This window comes from Telmatherina bonti (assembly GCF_933228915.1).
Source record: "Telmatherina bonti genome assembly, chromosome: 16".
In the NCBI taxonomy this organism is placed as follows: Eukaryota; Metazoa; Chordata; class Actinopteri; order Atheriniformes; family Telmatherinidae; genus Telmatherina; species Telmatherina bonti.
The window spans coordinates 16,509,063-16,531,040 of NC_136614.1; the positions used below are offsets into that span (position 1 = coordinate 16,509,063).

A 21,978-nucleotide genomic window follows, 5' to 3' on the forward strand; every position below is an offset into this window, starting at 1 on the left:
CATATATATAAATATATATATATACACTATTCACAAAAAGTTAGGGATATTCAGCTTTTGGGTGAAATTTCACAACAAGCCTAAAATGCATTCAAACCTGTACAGGTGAACTTAATGTGATCTTCTCTAAGCTTTTAAATGCACATGTCCCACTGTTAAATGTTTCAATACATTTTGCACAAGTTGCTGTTGTCTAACAAGGAGCTTAACGGCAAAAATCACGGCAGGTGTGTGATCCTTGAATTGACCAATAAATGTCCTGGTTCAATTAGAGCTGGTGTTTAAACAGTTGTCCTCATCATGCTGTTCACATTTTGACATCATGAGACCAAGACGACACCTAACAATGGAACAACAGTCCCTTGCCATTGCGACGCTTCAAACAGGACGTTCTCAGACAGAAGTGGCCACTGAGCTTGGAGTGTCACAGAGTGTCATCAGCAGGTTGCAACAGAGATATCGAGAGACTGGAAGAGTCACAGAAAGGCCTAGAAGTGGACGTCCTTTGGCCACATCCCGTGCTGATGACCGCTACATTGTGAACACTGCCCTGAGAAACCGGATGATGAATGCCACTCAACTCCAGGCACGTTTAAGAGAGGTGAGAGGCACCCAAGTGTCACGTCAGACCATTCGAAACCGTTTCCATCAGCATGGTCTGCGTGCTCGATGACCAGCACGGGTACCTGACCACACCACCAGGCACAGGCATCATCGTCTTGCATGGGCCAGGGAGCATTTACGCTGGACGAGGAACCAGTGGGCCTCAGTGCTGTTCTCTGATGAAAGTCGATTCACACTGAGCAGAAATGATGGCCGGCAACGATGTTGGAGACGTCAGGGAGAGCGCTATGCATCAGCCACTGTTGTCACCAGGCCAGCTTTTGGTGGTGGCGGTGTTACAGTGTGGGCAAGGGTGTCCACTTGGTACAGAACTGCCCTACACTTTGTGAATGGTACAGTGACAAGCCCATACTACCTGAATAACATCATTAATCCAGTGATTGTGCCCCTACATGAACAGCACAGGCCTAATTTCATCTTCATGGACGACAATGCTCCTGCTCATCGAGGCCGTATCATCAGGGAACGGCTGTTGGAGACTGGTGTACCTCAGATGGAATGGCCTGCACTCTCTCCAGACCTGAATCCCATTGAAAACCTGTGGGATCAGCTGAGCCGTCGTGTAGAGGCTCGAGACCCTGCACCCCAGAACCTCAATGACCTAAAGGCTGCCCTTCAAGAAGAGTGGGATGCCATGCCTCAGCAGGCAGTAAGTTGCCTTGTGAACAGCATGAGGCGTCGTTGTCAAGCTGTAATTGATGCTCAAGGGCACATGACGACATATTGAGACGTTCAAATTTTTTTTGTTGTGGTGTAACTACCATTGTTGTTACCTTTTGTGTTGAATGAATTTTTTCAGATGAGGAAATCAGTAGTGCATCCTTCTACTTAAATGTCTTACTTTTATATTATATCACTGTAGCATGAACATATTGCATTTTCCATAAATTTCACCTGAAAGCCAAATATCCCTAACTTTTTGTGAGTAGTGTACATAAATAAAAAAAAAATATATATATATATATATATATATATATATATATATATATATATATATATATATATATATATATATATATATATATATATATATATATATATATATACACACACACACACATACATATTTTAAACTCACCCTACTTTTAAATCTTTAAATGTGCGTCAGACGGTGGACGAGATGCTGAAGACAGAAGGTCCAGACTGGCAGAGAGTGCTTGGATATGTCGAAAGTATTTTCCGTCACTTTGAGATGTGAATTCACCTCCCTGCATCTTGCTTTCCCTCTTTGCCTTCTCTGGGAATCACGGACTGAAAGACGAAACATTTACACCACCAGATGGAGTCCTAACAATAATGAATCCATTAGACAAGACTGAAAATGTCAGCAGTGTAAGAATCATGACTTGATTATTGACTCCTTTTCTTCTCACAGAGACAGTTGATATTCTCAGTGAAAGAAGCTAATGTATTCTACATTTTTTATTTTTCTACTGAACAGCTACTAGGGAAATGCACTTGTGACACTAAACTTTACATACTGTGAAGCAGAAAGATTATCGTCTATGAAACTAGTTCATGTTTTGTTCACCTCACTGGGTGCATTTGATTTGCACAGACTAACTTTTAAAAATGTGAAGGAGCACTTTATTATTCATGTTGGCGTAGTTGAACCATTTTAATGTAATATTTAAGAATCTGGATCACTTTATCTTGACTGTTTTTATGTAGCCTATATATCTTTGTGTGCATGTATCCAAATGTAAAAGATAAAAAAAACGGCGCATACATGTACACAGAATTCTTCGTTTTAACCCAAAACACTACAGGAACTGTCTGAGGATGGGTTGCCTTTGTGAAAATTTATATTAAATGTAAATGTGTGCAAATGTTTTTAAAAGAATGCTTAACATATTAAAATAATGTATTAATAAAGTATATAAAAGATACTGTTTTCTTCCATAATTTATTTCAATAGTGTTGTTCCAGAGAAAACATTTAATTTTACTGTATAAACAAAACATATTTGGCAGCATATAAAACGATACAAAAGATGGCATTAAAGGAAATGTTTAGTTTCAGTGAAACTAAAGAGTGGTCATATATACGCAACGTACAAATAAATACAAGTTAAAAAGTAATAGTTAGACAAGAACTTGCAAAAAAGCTTTAAAATATCAATAGAAAATGGTATTTTTGTGAAAACATGTTAGTGTTTTAAAACTGAAACTTCTCCACAAAAAAAAAAAACCAACACAAACATGATGGTCATAAGTCAATTAAAAGCATTAAACAAACACCCTGTGATGTGAATAACTCCTATGAAGCTGGAATAGCGCCTCCTATAGGTGGCGTTGACAGCGGTGGCAGAAGGAGAGACTTCAGTTTTGCAGACATGGCTGCAATTTCAGGGTCCTGGGTTTCATACATCTTCACCAATCTTGCAAATTTTAAGACACCTGCAAAGAAATCAAGATCAACCCAGAATAACATGCAGACTGTGAGAAGTACAGTAATTAAGGTTCTTCATGTGCACATTATGGTGCAAGTGTCTCCAGCTTTAAAGGAAAACAGTCATGAAGAATTGTATATCAAGGCTTTTTGTTCTTAAGACTATTTTTTTAATGCATCTGCCTCCACGTTTGGTTTTTCCATCACAGTACTGCATGACTGATGTGAATAACTGTCACCTAAAATTTGCACAATATTACTCCAATACTTTTGCCACAATGAATATTTTATATTGCAGACGTTTATGCGTAAAGAATCTTTATAAAAGGCATTTGAAAATGTTAATAGCAGATTGTCTGCAATAATTTACCTAGCTTGAACAGAGCAGCCTGTGAGGAGATTTTTCATTTTTCATTTCTACATGTGATGATGACCAAGTCCTAAGTTTTGTCAGTATTTATATTAGGGGGTACCAAAAGTCAGTCCTTGAGGGCAGGTTTTCCATCTATCTCTGTTCCAACACACCTGGCTTCCAATAAATGGATCCAACAGCCAATGAGCTTCTGCACAATGAGCGATTAGTTTGAGTCAGGTGTGTTTATACGACCAAGATGTCAGAAAATATTCCCATTTACAGCTGGAGAAATAAATTGACAATTTCCCAAAAATCTACGATAATAACCTTATCATTCGAACTGTACAGCAGTTATTACTGGTTCACATCAGCAGGGTGATATTTTTTAAACTGTGTGGATACTTAAAAGCTTCAATTAGTTTCATGAGCAGAATATCTGCATGGTGGTTAAGGAAGGGGTGAAGACAAAAACATACGCATCTCTCATTGAACAAGTAAGAGTTTTACAACGAGATCATATGATACTCACCTTCTCCCTCATTGTTGAATCCATATGCTTTGATAACCTCCTGTTGAATCTGGGTGGCCACAGGGAGAACGAGCTGCAGCATCTTGCCCATGTCGTTACAGGCGCTCTCTCGAGCCTCCTCCATTCGTGCAGCATTTTCTGGTACAGAGAAGGCTTGGATCACCTCACTCAAAACCACTGTGGAGGAAACAAACAAAAAAAAAGATGTGCAGCTGCTCTGCAAGTTATCCCCATCCTCTCTTAACAGTAAATGGAAGATTATGCTCCAAACATTAAGATCATCCTTAACCTTAATAATGTAATACAATCCTATGACTGACTGTTAGAGAATAAGTACAATATTGGCTAGATGGGAATAAAGAACATGCTCCTCCTACCTCGAGTCTGTTCAACAGTCAGGGTGGGTTGTTGTGCTGGAGCTGAGGCCATGTCTGTAAATAAAATGTCATCAAATTTGACGTAGTTTATAATTGTTGAAGCTATTGGCAGAGTTTCAAGAATATTAAGCAACATATTGTTGTGGGAAAAAGTCTGTCAATGACGAGGAGTCTGGTTCTGAAGTGAAAAAGATTACAAAGTTTATTGAACAGAAAATAAGAACAGAAAAATACAAATTGCAATTTGGAGAGACAGTCCAGAATGCTGTACCTGAGTTCAGGGCTGAACCATCTTTTTACCCTCGCATAAGGGCGTCAATTGTCTGCCCTGAATCTATGTTATTCTTGTATGTTTTTAGCTGTAACCCTCTTCGAGGAAGAGAGTGTTCTAACTAATCAGATCCCAGATGTCTGAATGCAGACATGTCAGGCTCTCTACACATTGTTATGTCTGTAAAGGGGCATAAGCAGACACTGCGTAACTAAGCTTAAGTTCTTAAGTTCATCATGACCTTTTCAGAAAGCCCACAAAGCCATAATCAGAGATGAATATACGCTAGGACTATGAAAAATATGAAAATCTAAGTCAGAACATAAAATTTCCAGAACAATTTTATCAGCATAATGTTAAATCGATGATCATGATGCTCATGCAGTTAACTCAATAGGGCCATTTTTGAGTGAGGCATCTCTTTACCATACATCGACACTAAAAACTGAGTTATGCACAAAAAAGTGCAATAATTTTACTGTTATAAAATACAACAATGACACATAAAAGTGATTAAGACTGTGAATGTGATGGTGGTTTGAACATCAAGCGTTTGTTTTCTATAAATTGCACACGACGTGATTTCTGCTAATAAAGCGCCAGGAGTTACGGTTAATACACGTATTTGTCGAACAAATACGACAAATACGTGACGCATTTAACCACTGATCAAGAAAGTGTTTGTGTTTGGAAACTCACCACTGATGAAGAAAATCCAGACCAGCACCAAACCAACAAAAATACCGCAAACCTGATTCTTTTACGACAGTTGGATGATTTGTGCGACACGACATCCGGTTTTGTGACGGACGCATTTACGTGTAAAAACGTAAACAAACTCCTTCCTTCAGCGTGAAGTGTTTTAAAAAAATGTTTATAGCGTGGAAAGCACCGTGAAAGACGGTCGTTTTTTTGAAGTTTTCATATAAACTTAGTTGTAAGGTGAAGTGACGCAGATAGGTGTTTTGAACGTGTTGCTGTCAGCTGCTTTTCCACGTTTAGTTAACTTTTAGTCCGGTTTGATGGAGCAGAAGCTCGCGGAGTTCAGAGCCAGACGACAGGCCGAACAAGTCGATAAGAAAAATGAAACTGCTGCTCCTCAGTCCAGAGACAGTACAGGAGGAGACACATCTGCTCAGTCTGTTGCAGCATCAGCAGCTGACGGTCAGCAACAACAGAAGACAGAAAACAACCCAGCCGGCTCTCAAAGCAGGGTAAGAAATTATAGTATACTGAATTTCCCACTAGTGAAGAATGAACTGAATAAGATATACTATTCTATATTATCTCTTTTTTCGAACTCCTTTTATCTGACAAATTTATTTAATTATCAAATTGATGTGGAATTATTATTATTATTGTTATTAATATTAATATTTGTGGTTATTATTATTTTCTTAAGTAGTATGTATATGTATGTCTATACGTGTGTGTATGTACATATGTATGTTTAGGTATGTACGTATGTTTTTCTTTTCTCATTTTCTTTCATTTGTTCGAAATAAATTAACTAACCTTCCAGTTGCTGATGAATAATTAATACATGGAACCATATTGGAGTATAATGAGGTCTAAGTATATTAAGATATTTAAAATGTTTTTAGTGCGTTAATAATAAGTAACACCTTTACTTTTGAATGACACATAAGTTCATTTATGTACAGTTGCTTATATTTATTCATACCCTTTCATTCAAGAAGGAAAAAAAAACAGCTGTCTGTAAATTAAGCTGAAATTGACTAAAGTAATAATAAATAAAAAAAATTATGAAAATCATCACATTATTTTCTAATTCTGGTTCAATAGAAATAATTAACAAATAAGATAATTTATCACATTTCTGTTCCTCTCAGTGAGCCTTCTGCACCTGTTGACAGGTATTTTGTCCCACTGTTCAACAGAATAGGGCTCTAATTTGTCCAGGACCAATTTGTTTGTTTGTTTTTTCTTTCTTTCTTAAACTCAATTAAATGAAAAAACAGTGTCTTATATTACTAAATTATATTTTTGCTCATTTTTAGTTATTGTTCCTTTTTTAAGTCTCCAGTTATTTGAGTAACTGTTTAAATTCAGCCTTTTCTTTAATGAAAGGGGATGAATACATATGAGCACTACTGTATGTTGTTATGTATGCTATAGGTTATTAGCTATTTTGTGTCAGGGTCTAAAGCATCTACTGACCGTAAATCTATTTTATGATCAAGGATGGAGGGACTGACTTTCTGTTCTGTCTTATCTGTAGGATTGTAGAGACTGGCTGCTGGACAGCACTCTAGGAAGATGGCTGACCTCGAGACAACTTGTTCCCTCAAACCTTACATTACTCAAAGTGCTGCTGTGGCTTGTTCTGCTTGGTCTGTTTGTTGAACTGGAGTTTGGACTGCCATTCTTTGTCATCTCCCTTTTCTACTGGCTCTACGAAGGACTCCGCAGCCCAGCACCCCGACAACCTGGAGAACTGAGTGCTTATTCTGTCTTCAACCCGAACTGTCAGCCTCTGTTGGGCTCCTTAACTGCAGAACAGCTGGAGGGGGAGATGGGTTACAGACCTCTGGCAAACATGAATTCCTTGTGATTTGCACAACCATAATAAATAATCAAATGTGTTTGTTTAACAAAATTTTTTATTTGTCCAGAAATTCACACATTGTTTTTAAATGTTGTGACAAATATTGGAGCTGCAGCTGAAGGCGATGAAAGATGTACCGGTATACATCAAACCATATTCTACTCATCATGCAGAAATTAGGTATTTTCATGTTTTTAAAACAGTTTAAAGATGCTAAAATCTGAAATAACAGCATGAGATGATAAAAAAATAATACAAAAAAGACTATCGAGCTGATATATGTGAAATGAGAAAATTGGTTCCATATTACAAAGTGTCGACTTTTGCAACTTATAATTCTGTTAAAAGTAATCATTGCATAGTAAAAAGAAAAAAAAAAAAAAATATATATATATATATATATATATAGATATATATATATATATATAGATAGATAGATATATATAGATATAGATATATATATATATATATATATATATATATATATATATATATATATGTATGTGTGTGTGTGTGTGTGTGTGTTAAAATGACTTCTTAAATATAAGCAAAAATTTATCTTTACAGAAATTTATGCATTCTTTTTATTAGATTGGAAAAATGTTCTTTATATGAACGGTTCTAGGTAGATCTTTTCTATCAAAGTAGATGAGGTTAGGAATTCATTTTATAATCCATCTCATGTTCTTTTCCAGTCAAAGCTTGGAAGGCACTTGGACCCTTGAGATACACTAACTTGTTTTGCAAAGAAACTAAGATAGTTCACTCCGTGTATTTCCGCATTGGCTCAAAAGCCCCCTCGCAAATATTATATTTGTATTTGATCTAAAAGAATGGCATTTGAAGAGATTTTAAATGGCAGGGCAAGATTTATTGTTGGCTAAGCGCACTTTGTAGGTGAGTATCTTCTGAGTTTTATAAAGGTTTGTCAAACACTGCGCATATCCGTGGTCAAGCCAGCCTGCGCTGTATTTAAAGTGCGCGTTTACTATCAATTTTATGGTAAAGCCTACTGCCACCAACAAGTACTTCCAAATTTCAAAATAAAGCATTTCCCTCTCGCTCTCTCTCCCTCTCACTCACACACACACAGGATATTCCCTATTAGGTGTGTAAGTGGCTCAATAAGTTTTATTCCTTCTAAGAATTCAATACTAAGTGAAACTCAACATATATCCAGGGTTCCCCGACAGGTTTGTTTCAAGTTCATTTCAAGACCCATCAGCACAGATTTCAATGCCCCATGTACAAAAGCCAAGAGCGCATGTTGAAAAATGACCTACCTGAAAATCAGACACAAGTAGGTGAAACTATTTGTTCTCCATTGAGGCAACATATATGTTAAAGTCCATCCACAATAATCCACCTTCATGCAGATGTATGAGATGTGGGTCAATTAGCATTTAAATCTAAGGTTTATGGGTCTCTGTCATTGCATATTATATGCAGGAGGATTTTGAGTCAACAGTTTTGTTGATTAGGTGAAATGTATAAAGATTAAAGTCAAAATGTTCATTCATTCATTAACCGAACCGTGGGGGAGCTGGAGCCTATCCCAGCAGTCTTTGGGTGAAAGGTGCGGTACACCCTGGACAGGCGCAAGTCCATTGCAGAGCTAACACAAAGAGACAAACAACCATTCCTGCTCACACTCACTCCTATGGGCAATTTAGAGTAACCAATTAACCTAACATGCATGTCTTTGGGTGGTGGGAGGGAGGCAGAGTAGCCACACATACACGGGGAAAACATGCATACTCCACACAGAGAGTCCACAATTCTGTTTGTTTTCATGGTTTTAAAGCCCAGTGACTAAACTAAAGGTAGAAAACCTCCCAGATAGGCATTCCAGATGTCTGAGTGTGTAGCTCAGTGGTTTAGATGATGGAGGTTTCACACCTAGAGGCTGTGTGGACATGAGATCAAAGCTCCACACCAAAGTTTTTGGAAAAATCCATCTGAACAATAAACATAAATGAGACTACTTAAGAAGAGGATCACTGCCAATTAAAACGACACATTTATAAGACAACAAACTGGCTGCAGTATTTTGCCAGCAGTACTTGCAATAGTCTGCCTTGCAGCTACCATAACAAGTTACATTTCTGTAGTCAATTTCTAATTTCAAGTCTATGGGATTTCTGAGTTGATAATAATATAGACTAGTAATCTGTAGTTATAACAAGTAACAATGGTAGTATGTTGGCAAATATATTAGAGTGGTCTCGTTCACATGTTGAAGATTCTTGATTGTTTAATTTTTCAGAAAACTTTGGTGTCTCAAAATGCCAGACAGTTTTGATTTCCTGATTGATAACCACCCACTGACAGAGTCACTGGAATACAGGGAGGGGACACAGCCCCCTCCCCAACCCACCACAGTGGGAAGGTTTTTTGATTCAGGTTCCAGCAATGGACAGGATTTGATCTAGACACTGCACCACTGGTGACTTATGGTTCTCTGCCACACCACCAAGGACCCTTCACACATGTCAACTTTCTCCAGGTGCTTTTATCTTTTTCATCTAGACCGGTGGACTTGAAAACCGATGGCTTAAATCATGAGATCTGAGTACACGTCACCCATACTACCAGACTGAGCTATTCTCGCTGATGCTCTGCACTGTCACTTTGAAGTCTTTCACTCTTTATAATTCATGTGACGGATCAAGAAATGTTGCTTTTCACACAAGAAAGCCTGCCAGCAGAAACTTTTCCATTTTCCCAACAGGGAGTTGAAGTTGAAGCTTGAAGAAGTTCAGCCTGTTTTTCATCACCTTGAGCCATTCTCTTACACTGCTTAGCTATCTTTAGAGCGTCTCTTACTCTTCCATTTGACATCTAATGTTCAAAAGCTTGACACGTAGAAGCCTTGATCTCATGTCCACACAGCCTCTAGGTGTGAAACTTCCATCATCTAAATCACTGAACTATTCACTCAGACAGCATGCTTGGGAGGTTTTCCACTTTTAGGTTAGCAATGGTCTTACTGACAAACAGATGATCACTTCCAGCACCAACTGTACAGAGACATGGTCACACTCCACCAGTGACTACATGTTGAAAGGGTGTCTACACAGACACTCTCACTCCCCAGCATCCTGACTCTGCCTTGCAGTGGACTTAATGGTATATTAAGGAGTATGAGATTGTAGGGGGCCCTATGACAGGCGTGAACCACCATCTTCCATACAGAAAAGCAGATGAGCTTCTCAGTGAGCTATCTATCTGCAGCTGCATGACATGCTAGCTATGTACCGTAGAAATATCTCTTTAGGACACACAAAGACAAGGTCCTGCATAAAAAAGGCCTTTCTGGGCCGGAAATGAACCGGTGGGGAAGAGATAGGATTTGAACTACCCGCTGGTCTTCTGATTGTGACTAACATCAATAGGCCATCAGCTGTCTAGTCTTCTCTTGGTCCTTATATCTTGCCCACGATCTCGACAAGGGGGGCATTACAGTAATCCAGCCTGGAAAAGACAAAGACCTGGACCAGCTTTACAGCATCACTAGAGGAATGGGACGGGTGGAGTTTATAAATATTTTTGAAATGAAAAAGAGATATTTTACAGAGTAATTGAATATGGTGGTCAAATGAACAACATGGAGAAAAGAATGCAGTGGTTGGAGAAATAAATGGGTGTGATGGGAGAAGATTGGATCTGATGTGGAGTGTCAACAAGGATGGCTTCCATTATGGGGAACAACCTCTTTTATATACAGTCTATGGGCACAACAAACATTTGACGTGTGGCACAGATGTCAAGTAAAGCAATATTTTATTATCTCAAGAAGTGACAAGGCAACCAAAACAGAAGTTGGGGTTAGAGGTGCTGCTGAGAATTAATTTTGCATGAGTTCGGTACTTTATCATTGGATTACAGGAAAAGTACACTGTAAAAAGCCTTAATAGTTTCTGTGCAAGCTGAGTCGAACTGCGCAGGTTTGGTGGAATAACTTCAGAAGAAAAACTTTGAATTGCACTTCAAGTTTAGCCAAAACTGTTTTTTTCATGTGTATGGGACCTACAGGAATTATACACAGTAAAAGTTCTTCACAGATTTTGTGCAAGTAAAATAGGAGGTACTGAGTAACTGATGGTCGGTGGTTCGAGTCCTGCTCCTCTATGCTGCTGCAGCCTTGAGGAGGGTTGTTCTCTGAGGGCCGGTCCCAAGCCTGAATAAACGCCGAGGGTTGCGTCGGGATGAGCATCTGGCGTAAAACATTTGCCAAATCACCTGTGACGACCCCTTCAAAGGTACAAGCCGAAAGGGAAACGACAATAACAATATAGGAGGTACTGAGTCCAACTGCACAGGTTTTGTGGACTAGAGTGCAGTCAGCTGAATAGGCGGTTTTATTGCCATGTGTAAAGGACTTTAACAGAGGTATTGGAAAACCATGGTAAAAACACTTAATATTTTTTGTCCAGTTGCACTTTTTGAGCAACAAATTGTTTTTCATTTATTGATTTATTTAAACAAAAGTATCTGTTATTGCTCTGTGAAAGGGACTGCAAGGCAAGGCTGAGAGAGAGAGAGAGAGAGAGAGCTCCTTTATTTTGAAATCCGGAAGTAATAGTTGGTGCAGCTGCCTTTACCATAAAATTGATAGTAAACGCACACTTGAAATACAGCGTAGGCTGGCTTGACCGTGGATAGGTACGCGAAGTGGTTGGTTTGGCAAACTGGTGCGTACAGCTCTGTGTTTGTATCAGTAGCTCTTCATCTTACCCCAGATTATACGATCGAGACCTGTATTTAAATGATTTTCTTCTATCTCGCCAGATAATAATATTAATAGCAGAAGCTTATTAGCCGCAACAGCAGAGGTTAGCTTTTCACACTTTGTTAATGGTTAATGATTTTTATGATTAAGGAATCTCAGACAGTAAAAGAGGGTTATGAGTGAAGATGTACTTAAATGTTTAATGTGTTTAGTGTGTGACGATGTCTTGGTCCCATTATTGTGTAAATGCATGCTGAAGTATTTATTGTATTTCAATCTATCTTCTCCCACAGACTTATCCGTACTGTTAAGTGCCTACAACTTTGGAGTAAATTAAGGTAAAACATCTCTACTTGTACATGTTAGTCAGTCCTGCTATACTCATGAAGCAAAACTTAATAACTTTGGTAGATCCAGCTCTGCTGTGCTTCAGCTCTGCATTTCAATCCTGCAGAAATGCTGTAATGGAGGCAGGTTGTGGATATTTCTGGGTTAGCACCATTATCACATCATTCAAATAGCTTATCCCTGGTGGAGATGCTGTATTTCTTATATCAGATTCAGTGGATCAAGCAGCATTGTTCAAACAGCATGTCTCAAATTGTCTTCTTTTTAATTTTACAGTAGTTTTCACCCAGGAAGGCTGCATATCTTTTTCTTTGTCTCCTCGTCTGCAACCAAGTTATTCCAAACATAACTCAATTACTTTACCATTTCATCAACTAGGGACCAACCTCCAAGCAATGTCCGGGAACCCTGCTTTGGTCATGCGGGTGGTGGCATCGGCCTACACAGTGGCTGAAAAGGCTGGGGCCATTGTTAGGAAGGTGCTTCATAGCGGAGAACTTGGCATCGTGGAAAAGGTGTGATAGTACAAATTTAGTTTACAACAACTAAATAGAAACATGCAAAGTGAGATTTAGCTGTTGATGCTATTTTTATGTCTTCTGTTTGCAAAGACAGGAGCTAATGATCTGCAGACACTCGCAGACAGACTTGCACAGCAGAGCATTTGTGCCTCACTGTCAAGACGTTTTCCTAAACTCACCATCATTGGAGAGGAAGTGAGTGAATGTATTCCTATTATGACTAGATGGAGCCTAAAAAGTTTATCATTTTAATATGGATCACCTAATGCAGGAGCTCCCACCTCAAGAGGTACCAGAAGATCTGATTGAGAAAGGCCAGGCAGAGAAAATCCTTCAGAAGGGCTGTCCAGAGGAATTTAAAGCACTTAAAGAAGAAGAGGTAACCACCAGTACATTAAGAAATGCAGTTTATACAGTGAGAAGAACTGTTAGGTTTAGCATCTGAATCAAAAGTATGTACTCTAGTTAAGTTAGTTTTGATTGCTCATTTCCTCCCACATATTTACTGTGAATGTGTGTGTTATCTCAGCTAGTCGTGTGGGTTGATCCCCTTGATGGCACAAAGGAATATACTGAAGGTAGGTTTTCCTAATACCCTTTGTTTAAAATCTGCATTCTGTATTGCAGGCTTACAATATATTTGGCAGTGTGGCGACTCCATCAACTCTAATACAAGCACATCACGTTTGTTGCTGCATCCAAAATTAGATCTTAAATGTTGCCATTTGGCTGCAGAATGTTGTTTGCACCAGTTTGTTGGGTTGCTTTCTGGTTCTCAGGTCTGGTTCTTTTCTTTGTGTATCCCTACTCCTGTTATCTGTCTTTCTTTTATTCTCTCTGTGCTGACCCCCAGCATCGAGGTGTCTCCAGCTCCAAGCTGTAGCCCAGATACAACACAAAGGGTCGGACACTTCTCAGACTCACAGCACAGCTCTCTGTATGGGAGGCCTAAGATTAACCCTGCAGTGCAGATTATTTATTATTTTGTCCACAACAAAAATATTTACTGATGAGTGAAAGGGGAGGAAAACAGTTCAATGATTTTTAGCTGATATCTTCTTGCTTCTCGGCTTCAGGGCTCCTGGACAATGTGACTGTGCTTATTGGCATTGCATACGGAGGCAGAGCAATTGCAGGTGTCATCAACCAGCCGTTTTACAATTACCAGGTACAAAACAAAAAGTATTATATGCAGCTGCGCTTTAAAAGATGTCACTCTGATTAACTGGGACATGCTTTCTTTTCAGCTTGGAGCAGGAGCAGCTTTAGGCAGAACCATGTGGGGAATGCCGGGGTTGGGTGCTTTTGGATTCCAGCTGCAGGAAGTTCCAGGTGATAGACGAATTGTAACCACCACTCGTTCACATAGTAACAAGGTGGTAACAGACTGTGTGAACGCCATGGAGCCTCATGAAGTCATCAGAGTGGGTGGTGCTGGAAACAAGGTGAGATGGATTTAAAGCTTTTTAGTACATAAGGCTGAATTTTAATTGTGTACCGTTGTGCGCAGCAGAATTTATTGAATTTACTGAGAGCAAAGCCGTGCATCACAAACCTGCAAAGTACATTACTCAGTTCAGCTGGGCATCCAGATGAGTCTGTTGGTGGTTTGCAAGTGAGAATAATAGAAGCTGCTGAGCTTTTGTGCACTTGAAATGCTGCAAAATGGGTTTCTGTCCTCCGGATGTATGCCTTTAACACAATCCTCCCCGGCCCACAGACATTTCTGGAGAACTACACATACATATAGAAAAACCCAATAACTCATTCAAATTTATTTATTTAAAGAAAAACTACATTCAAGAAATAATTAGTTGACTTAATTTAAATTTGATTAACCTTTGTTAATGGACTTTATTCCCTGCAGATAATCCAGCTTGTTGAGGGAAAGGCTTCTGCTTATGTTTTTGCTAGTCCTGGGTGCAAAAAGTGGGATACTTGTGCTCCTGAAGCTATCCTGCACGCTGTTGGAGGTAATAACCAAACGCTTTTTTTCTCATTCATAAACACGTATTATTTGTGTTCAAGTAATGCAAACCAAAGATTAAACTTAATATTACAAAAACAAAGACATTTCTGGCTTTTGAATTTGTTTTCAAAAGTTTTTTTTTTTTTCCTATGCAGGCAAACTGACAGACATGTATGGAAAGCCATACAGCTACGATGCCAATGTAAAGCACATGAACTCTGCTGGGGTTCTGGCCACGCTACGCAACCATGAGTACTACGTTAGCAGAGTACCACAGTCAGTGCTGCAAGCCCTCAAGTCTGACTGATGTATCATGATCAGCAACATTGTATCATGAATCAGTTAGATATTTTACTCCTTCTATTCAACACACTTTTTACTGAATAATTTTGAAGACGTTGTTCATTCCAGTCCCTGAGACTGAGTGTCACTGCTTATGCACTCACACTAGATTTAGGAAGGACAGAAACTGACAGCAAGCTCCACAGCATTTCCATTTATTTAATCCATTTGGCACAAATTCATACAAATTTCTGACATCCACTCAGTTTTTACATATTGTTTCCAATTTCAAGACTTGCAAAATTACAAGGCAGGTGGTTGGATTGAAACAAAGTAACCTCGCTGGAATGTTTTTTGCTGGTCTAAAAAATAGTTTACTGCCATTTATATAATGACCACTCTGAAATGTAACATTATGAGCAGAATGCCAACAACAACAACAACAACCACCAAAATGCCTTTGACCCTCTAACTCGCGCAATGTCTGGAAGTACAAAAGTGTTCAGTGTGTAAATGAGTCAGCTGAGTTGTGAACACTAGAAAAATTAATTAAAATGTCGTGTCAATCCTGTACTTTAAGTTACTGTGTTACATTAAAATAGGTCCTGTTTATCACCTTTCACTTGAATATCACCTTTATGTTGGTACATTCATCACAACATTTCTACACATCTATCAGGGACAAATTCACTCAAGATTGTCATGAATTTGTGTGCATCCCTAGTACACTGGACTTCCACCAGAACAAGAAAGGAACCATTTACATTTTGGTTTTCTTCACTTTATAAACAACTGAAATTAAACTCAATGTTCAATCAATGAAGTGAATCATGAGAAAGATAAACAAGTTTTAAACAAAGTTGCTGGAATGTATACGTAAATGAGTGTATACAAATATCTAACAAAAGTAGCGCATACATTAGTACACTTTGGCTTTTTTTTTTTTTTCCAGAGAAGCTTTGATCACCATAGCAACTGTTTGTACTTGTACATAGCGGACTTTAAAGCAATATTTATTGCACTTATGTCATCAAAATTTCTGGATTATTGATCTCTGGAGAGAAAAACATTCTTAAGTCATGGGAAAAGTGATCATTGTGTCGGCAGTATAATACACAATTTGACATTTAACGAAATATTTAAAGTTGCTGTCTTGCCAAACGAACAAGAAAAAGCAGCCGTGTTTAAAACTAACTGAAAATGCAATGTTTGTTTTTATCAGTACAAGTTTATTGGTTTGGGACCAGCGTTGGTGGTTACAAGTTGCGTGTTCTCATTGAGTTTCTCATTTTTGCACCTTTATTGGATTAATTAAGCAAAATGCTAAATATTAAACCTAAATGACTTAAGATACATTAGAGCCCAGCTTGCCACTGGCTTTTTTCCCCCCTCATGTGCTGTTTAGACTGGGGATTAACTCAGATTTGACAGGTGGGGGTGGCATCAATCCGATGTGACTTTTGGTAAGAATGCAAGTAATGATCTAAATTTGCTTAAATGTTGTCATTCCTTCATGCAGTGTAATACTTCTGCAGACATATAGAACAGAAGTGAGCTGAGGCAGGACATATTTGGCCCTGCAGGCTTAGGAAATGTGGATTCCAGTTGGCTCTGACAATGAAGTCATATTAATCACACAACTGCATGCATTCACAACATCACAATGGAAATTGTTTAATGTGAAGTGGGAAAAGCCTCTAGACCATCCTACAAATGGGTTGTAGAATATAATACTGAATGGGCTGAGTAGTAGAAGTAAGGGTTGAGGAATGGTTTCTAAGAAATGGGGAAAAAATGTGAGTTTTCATAAAATATACCCACATAACAAGCAAGAGCACTCCTGCAGTTTGTATTTACACAAGATTGATCTAATAGAGAGAAGGTGGAGTGTTTTGTGTCTGCCTGCAGGGGTGTGTTCCACAGACCAACCAGCGACAAGAGGAACATGAAAATCAGGCAACACGTTCACCTCTTTTTCGGTGCCTGAGTGGTACGAGGTGGGGTAACCGGGCGTCCTGAACTCACCCCTCCATACTGATACTTAGCCTTTTTCTCTGACGGCTTCAAGATCTGGTAGAAAAGATTATTGTTTTAATAAACACAACTATCTTGCATACAAGGAATTAATGTGCCACAATAAGTCACTCCGTTCTCTACCTGAAAGGAGCACATGAGCGACTCATCCACACTCATCATGCCGCCCGCGTTGTCGAATTCACCGCAGTAGTTGGGAGCTGAAAACAGAGTCACCAGCTGCCGCTTTGCAAAGAACTCATAGCCGTCTTCTACAACCTGTTTTGCAGAGGGGCAGCATCAGAGCTGAGACCATTTGGCAAATGACAGATTATACTTTGTCACCAGCTTCCCTAATCATTTTAGCTTTGATAAAAGTCAAAACCAACTTATTCCAATGTCTAGAATTTGCACAAGTACTGTGAACAGAAGAGTGTTAACTGGACGGGTCTTTAACACTCTGTTCTTAAAGCTGGGGTAGGTAATCTTGCGCTGACACTTTTTTTTTTTTTTTTTTTTTTTTACTCTGCATGAAGTGGTTCCTTGTCCTGATAGTAGTCTGTACATTTTGTAATCATGAACAATAAGAAATATAGTTAGACCCCTCAGTTTACTGTAAATTTGTAAAAACTCTTGTTAATTTTTTATATTTCCTTAGCTTCTTCTCCCGGCTCCCCTCCTCCCCCTCCCACAGCGCATACCTGCACACAAATAGCGTGTTAGGATGAAAATATAAAGTAATGAAGAAGAAAATCGAAAAAGCTGCAAACTAGAAAAGCACTCGGAGAGCGCAAACCTCCACCAAGGTCTTAAAAAGTTCCTGGATCCAAACGGTGATCCGTATCACCCCAAGAATTAAATCACTTCTTCATTTTCACATTTTCAACAACTCCTGAAAATTTAATTATAATCCATCCTTAACTTTTTGAGTTATCTTGAACACAAACAGATAAACGCCGGTAAAAACATAACCTCCTTTGTGGAGGTAAGAAAAAAGTCTTGGATCACACAAGGAGCAAAACCAGAGTCGGAGGAGCCAAGACAGGGTGCTACTTTCACATCTTTCTAGCTCCCCAGCATTACCTACCCCACCTTTAATACATCTCTGAACTATTTTAAGTGGTTTGATTTAACCAATAAACAAAGAACTTGATGATTTTAACAAAAAAGTTAAGATGAACAATTATTCATAGATCTTTGGAGAACAGTTTAATTTGCCTTAGCTAAAAATGTAAAGTAACAGATATAATTACTAAAGTTATAAATGAGAAAACTTATTTTTTTTATATTTGAAATCAAACTTAAACCATTTTTCCATCAGTTCTGTTTTTATATTTACTGTACATGTCAAATAAAACTGGATTAAATCATTCGCATCAACAGCCTTGACAATTCATGCGGCTGATTCGTGTGCTACCTGATGTGCCCGACAAATGAGATCCAGGTCGTGGCGGTTGAGGAACTTGCTGACCACATCGGCCCCAAAGGTAAAGGAGACTCCCCGGTCATTCTCCCCCCAGCCCTGCACGTCTTTGTCTGGGTCTGACCACAACAAGTCGCACAGTAAACCTGGAACAGAGAGGAATTCAGGCAGAAATACAAACAGCAAAGGAGGTTAAGACCTTGCATAAGAATGCTTTTGAGGGCAATAAACACAGCCAACACAAAAGCAGTTGTTTTACTTTTATACTGGAGTAAGCAGAAAATACATACATTGAACTTTATCGTTTTTTTAAGTCACATAATGCTTTTTTGAGCTACGTCATATCAATACATCTGTAACACTTCTGTATGTTATTTTTCAATTTACTATAATTACATTTTGTTTGGTAATAAGCAAACATGAAGTTTTAAAGTTAATAATGACCGCATGACCTCATATCATCATAAATTGTTATAAGATTTACAATAGAAGTAAGAAAATGCAATTACAGTGATTTTAGCATAATTTTACAATAATCTAGAATCATCTAGACTGAAAGTATATTGCTGTAATTTGGGTTTGTTCAGGAGAAAATTTAGATTTTGGTTGAGGTAATGTTTTTTTGTTTATTTGTTTTTTTGTAACTAGGTACAAGTTCAAAGCAACTAGCAACATTTTTGGCAGAACAGGATTTTCAGAGACCAAAGAGACTTTTCCATGTATCAAGTCTCTAACATGTTTTATTTTTCTTTTGTGTTAGGGTTAGGGTTAACCCCTAACCCTACCTACAGCAGAAAACCATTTTGCAGTAACCATTAGCACCAATAACATAGTTAATTAATATTTTGTCCAAAATTTCTGTCTTGGAGTGAAACAGACCTGTGTCTGGGACATCAGTGGGTCTCATGATGCGTCGGATTTGTTCCATAGACTGCAGATCAGGTGAAAGTCCTGAAACAGAGAAGATTGACACATTTTAATATTAAAAAAAATGGGGAAAAGACCTAGTGAAATCAGGACACAAAGCTTTAAATGTTACAAAACTCTTGAAAATGAGGCAACCTTTGGTTAGAGAGGGGGATGTATGTATGGGCAAATTACTGGCTGCTCTAGTTGAACATATCACAAACCTCCGTGGCAGCAAAAGATCTTCTCGTCGATTATTGCAGCAATGGGCAGACAATTAAAACAGTCTGTGAATGTCTTCCAGAGCTTTATGTTAAACCTACGTTTGCCTGGAAAGCATTGAAAAAAACACCAAGAATTGTTAGAACAAAAGGAACAAAACTTACATGTAAATGTTATATTTTGCAAAAAAGTAGTGGATTTTAGATGAATAAATTATAGTTAAACTTCAGTGTAATCTCCAGAATTCTCAAATGTTTCAATTTCTCATATTGTGAAGTAAAAGCAAGCAGAATATACAAACAATGTTGATTAGCAGTAACCAACAAGATTAAAAAGTTCAGCTGGGAGAACTTCAACATCAGTCTTAAGATGTCAAATGCAAAACAAAGATGTTAAATAAACTTACACTCATCATAGAAGCCATAGATGCGATTAATAGAGGCACATTCATGGTTCCCCCTGAGCAGGAAGAAATTTTCTGGATATTTGATCTTGTATGCCAGTAGCAGACAAATGGTCTCGAGCGACTGCTTCCCTCTGTCCACGTAATCACCCAAGAAGAGATAGTTGGCCTCTGGAGGGAAACCTCCATACTCAAATAGCCTCAGCAAATCTGTGTACTGGCCATGGATATCACCTGAAAATAAATATTTAGTTTACATTCCAGTGATATCGCAGGTTGATGTTAAAATTTTGATGATGAATGCAAAACTTTGAAAAACAGCTGGATTAAATATCGTTCCTCAATCTATTGGAATTGTGTTGTTGTGCGTTTTAAAAGATAAACAAATGTATAATCAGATATAAAAGACTGTCAGTATAATAAATAAATCACTGAGGAGGAAATGCAAGACCACCACTTGTTGGTTCTCACCACAGATTTTGAGAGGGGCCTCCAGTTCTAGCAGAATCGGCTGACTAAGAAAAATCTCTCTGGACTTGATGCAGAGCCCCCGAACCTCAGCCTCCGTCATCTGCACAATCTTCCCTGGGCGGCATCCTCGCACTGCAACACAGAAAATGAAACAAGCCTTGTGACATGAACTTTTATACTTATCACCATTCCTAAAAATGATTAAAAATGGATTTCTTTTGAAATGTTTATCTGTGTGTCTTTCCAGGAGCAGAGTTTTAACTTGGTTCCTGGTTTGTTCCCAAACGTCCACTACAAAATACCATAAAATGTTTTATTTGTATCAGCATTTGCTTTCCCCTTGGTTAGACCTCATCTACTCTCGTCATAATGGTTTGCAAGAAACTGGCAAGTACAGGAAAGAACAGCTTGTTGGCTCAGCTGGAGCTGTATGAGAGAGAGAAAGCAGTGTGCAGGACTGAATCATTTATCAAGTGAAATCAAGCTAAGTTATGTGTGAGATGTGGACATAAAAAAAAAAAGTTAGTCACAAATTATATAAAAAGTTTGGCTATGAAGAATATTTCTAACAAAACATCTTAATGAACAGCAAAGCAGTCCTCCTCGATCAGACACACATAAAGCATGTGGTGGTCTAATTCTCTGCAGAGACAAACAGCATTTCTCATTTCTTCTTGTTTAGACTGTAGTTATGTGAGTGTGTAACTTTTGCGCAGAGGGTGTGTATACTGAAGATAAATACTGTTCAGTTTACACACACACACACACACACACACACACACACAGCGGAAACCCTGAACTTTGTCCTCCCTACGGAATTATGTGGAGGTGTGGAAATGTTTTGTTGTGCTCCTTTCTGAAGTAATTTGTAAAATATAGTAACTGCATCATTTTAAAACAGCTTTTTATTAGTTGTACAGATGCTACAGATGCTACATAAAAAAAGAGTGGATTATGAAACTTATTGATATGTGAAACTTTTGACTCATATCTATTTGAATCTGTTATCTTTGGTTGTTGTTGCTTTTTAGCCGTCATTATCTTTTCTTTACACTGACAAGCGGGAAAACGTTTGCCTTCTTGAACTTCAGAACCAGGGTAGTCCTCGAGGGGCTACTATCCTGCAGGTTTTAGTGTTTCCCTGCTGCAACACAACTGACGCAAATCAATGACTCATTAACAAGCAGGTGCAGAAGATGTTCTTGCTAGGTTTGTTTATTTGTCTTTATGTATTTGGCTATTAATTGGCACCTTTGTCAAAACACTGTGATTTCACAGTAAATGTGCCTTAGCTTTCGTGAGCTAAACAAAATCAAAACTGAGGTGATTGTCTTTGGAGCCAAAGAGAAGTGATTACCGGGCTTCATTCTATACACCTAAAAAACTACCAACCATGCCTGAAATCTGGGTTAAGAGATGGACTTAGACCTAAATTTTGAAAAATCTATGAAGGTAATAAGAATGGACCTGAAAATGCAAGTCCATGCTTTCATTTTTAGTCCACTTGTTTACCGTAACAGTGTCTTTATGGGTCTTTCTAAAAAAATCAATTAGTCACCTGCAACTAATATA

General features: G+C 38.3%; 4 protein-coding genes across 5 annotated transcripts in view; 2 read left to right on the top strand and 2 right to left on the bottom strand.

Moving 5' to 3' along the window:
• Nucleotides 1–2,726: 2,726 nt before the first annotated feature.
• grcc10 (gene rich cluster, C10 gene) lies at nt 2,727–5,303 on the bottom strand. Its single transcript, XM_079255661.1, has 4 exons — nt 5,247–5,303; nt 4,277–4,330; nt 3,900–4,076; nt 2,727–3,023 (listed from the first exon to the last, which is right to left on the bottom strand). The coding sequence occupies exons 2-4, from the start codon at nt 4,326–4,328 to the stop codon at nt 2,884–2,886; spliced, it is 369 nt and encodes a 122-aa protein (XP_079111787.1). The 5' UTR covers nt 4,329–4,330; nt 5,247–5,303; the 3' UTR covers nt 2,727–2,883.
• Nucleotides 5,304–5,431: 128 nt separating this feature from the next.
• saysd1 (SAYSVFN motif domain containing 1) lies at nt 5,432–7,122 on the top strand (the record flags this gene model as incomplete). Its single annotated transcript, XM_079255067.1, has 2 exons — nt 5,432–5,761; nt 6,790–7,122. Exons 1-2 carry the CDS (start codon nt 5,570–5,572, stop codon nt 7,120–7,122), a joined length of 525 nt encoding a protein of 174 aa, XP_079111193.1. The 5' UTR covers nt 5,432–5,569.
• Nucleotides 7,123–11,736: 4,614 nt separating this feature from the next.
• Nucleotides 11,737–16,923, top strand: bpnt1 (bisphosphate nucleotidase 1). 2 transcript variants are annotated; one of them, XM_079255425.1, is made up of 11 exons: nt 11,737–11,810; nt 12,142–12,186; nt 12,575–12,711; nt 12,808–12,912; nt 12,989–13,096; nt 13,247–13,295; nt 13,571–13,654; nt 13,794–13,885; nt 13,965–14,162; nt 14,585–14,690; nt 14,842–16,923. In XM_079255425.1, the coding sequence occupies exons 3-11, from the start codon at nt 12,592–12,594 to the stop codon at nt 14,991–14,993; spliced, it is 1,014 nt and encodes a 337-aa protein (XP_079111551.1). In that variant the 5' UTR covers nt 11,737–11,810; nt 12,142–12,186; nt 12,575–12,591; the 3' UTR covers nt 14,994–16,923. The 2 variants fall into 2 exon arrangements, with proteins under 2 accessions (XP_079111551.1, XP_079111552.1); XM_079255426.1 differs by lacking the exon at nt 13,571–13,654 and having other exon boundaries at nt 14,842–16,917.
• A 10-nt stretch (nt 16,924–16,933) lies between these two features.
• Nucleotides 16,934–21,978, bottom strand: part of LOC306767430 (serine/threonine-protein phosphatase PP1-beta catalytic subunit-like) — a gene marked incomplete at its 3' end in the record, with an annotated part of 5,984 nt that continues 939 nt past the window's right edge. Inside the window, exons 2-8 of the mRNA XM_079255427.1 lie at nt 20,407–20,538; nt 19,939–20,169; nt 19,535–19,639; nt 19,284–19,355; nt 18,399–18,550; nt 17,126–17,260; nt 16,934–17,038 (exon numbers count right to left, since the gene is read on the bottom strand). Of these exons, the coding sequence (XP_079111553.1) occupies nt 16,934–17,038; nt 17,126–17,260; nt 18,399–18,550; nt 19,284–19,355; nt 19,535–19,639; nt 19,939–20,169; nt 20,407–20,538 (932 nt within the window). The remainder of the gene's footprint in view (nt 17,039–17,125; nt 17,261–18,398; nt 18,551–19,283; nt 19,356–19,534; nt 19,640–19,938; nt 20,170–20,406; nt 20,539–21,978) is intronic.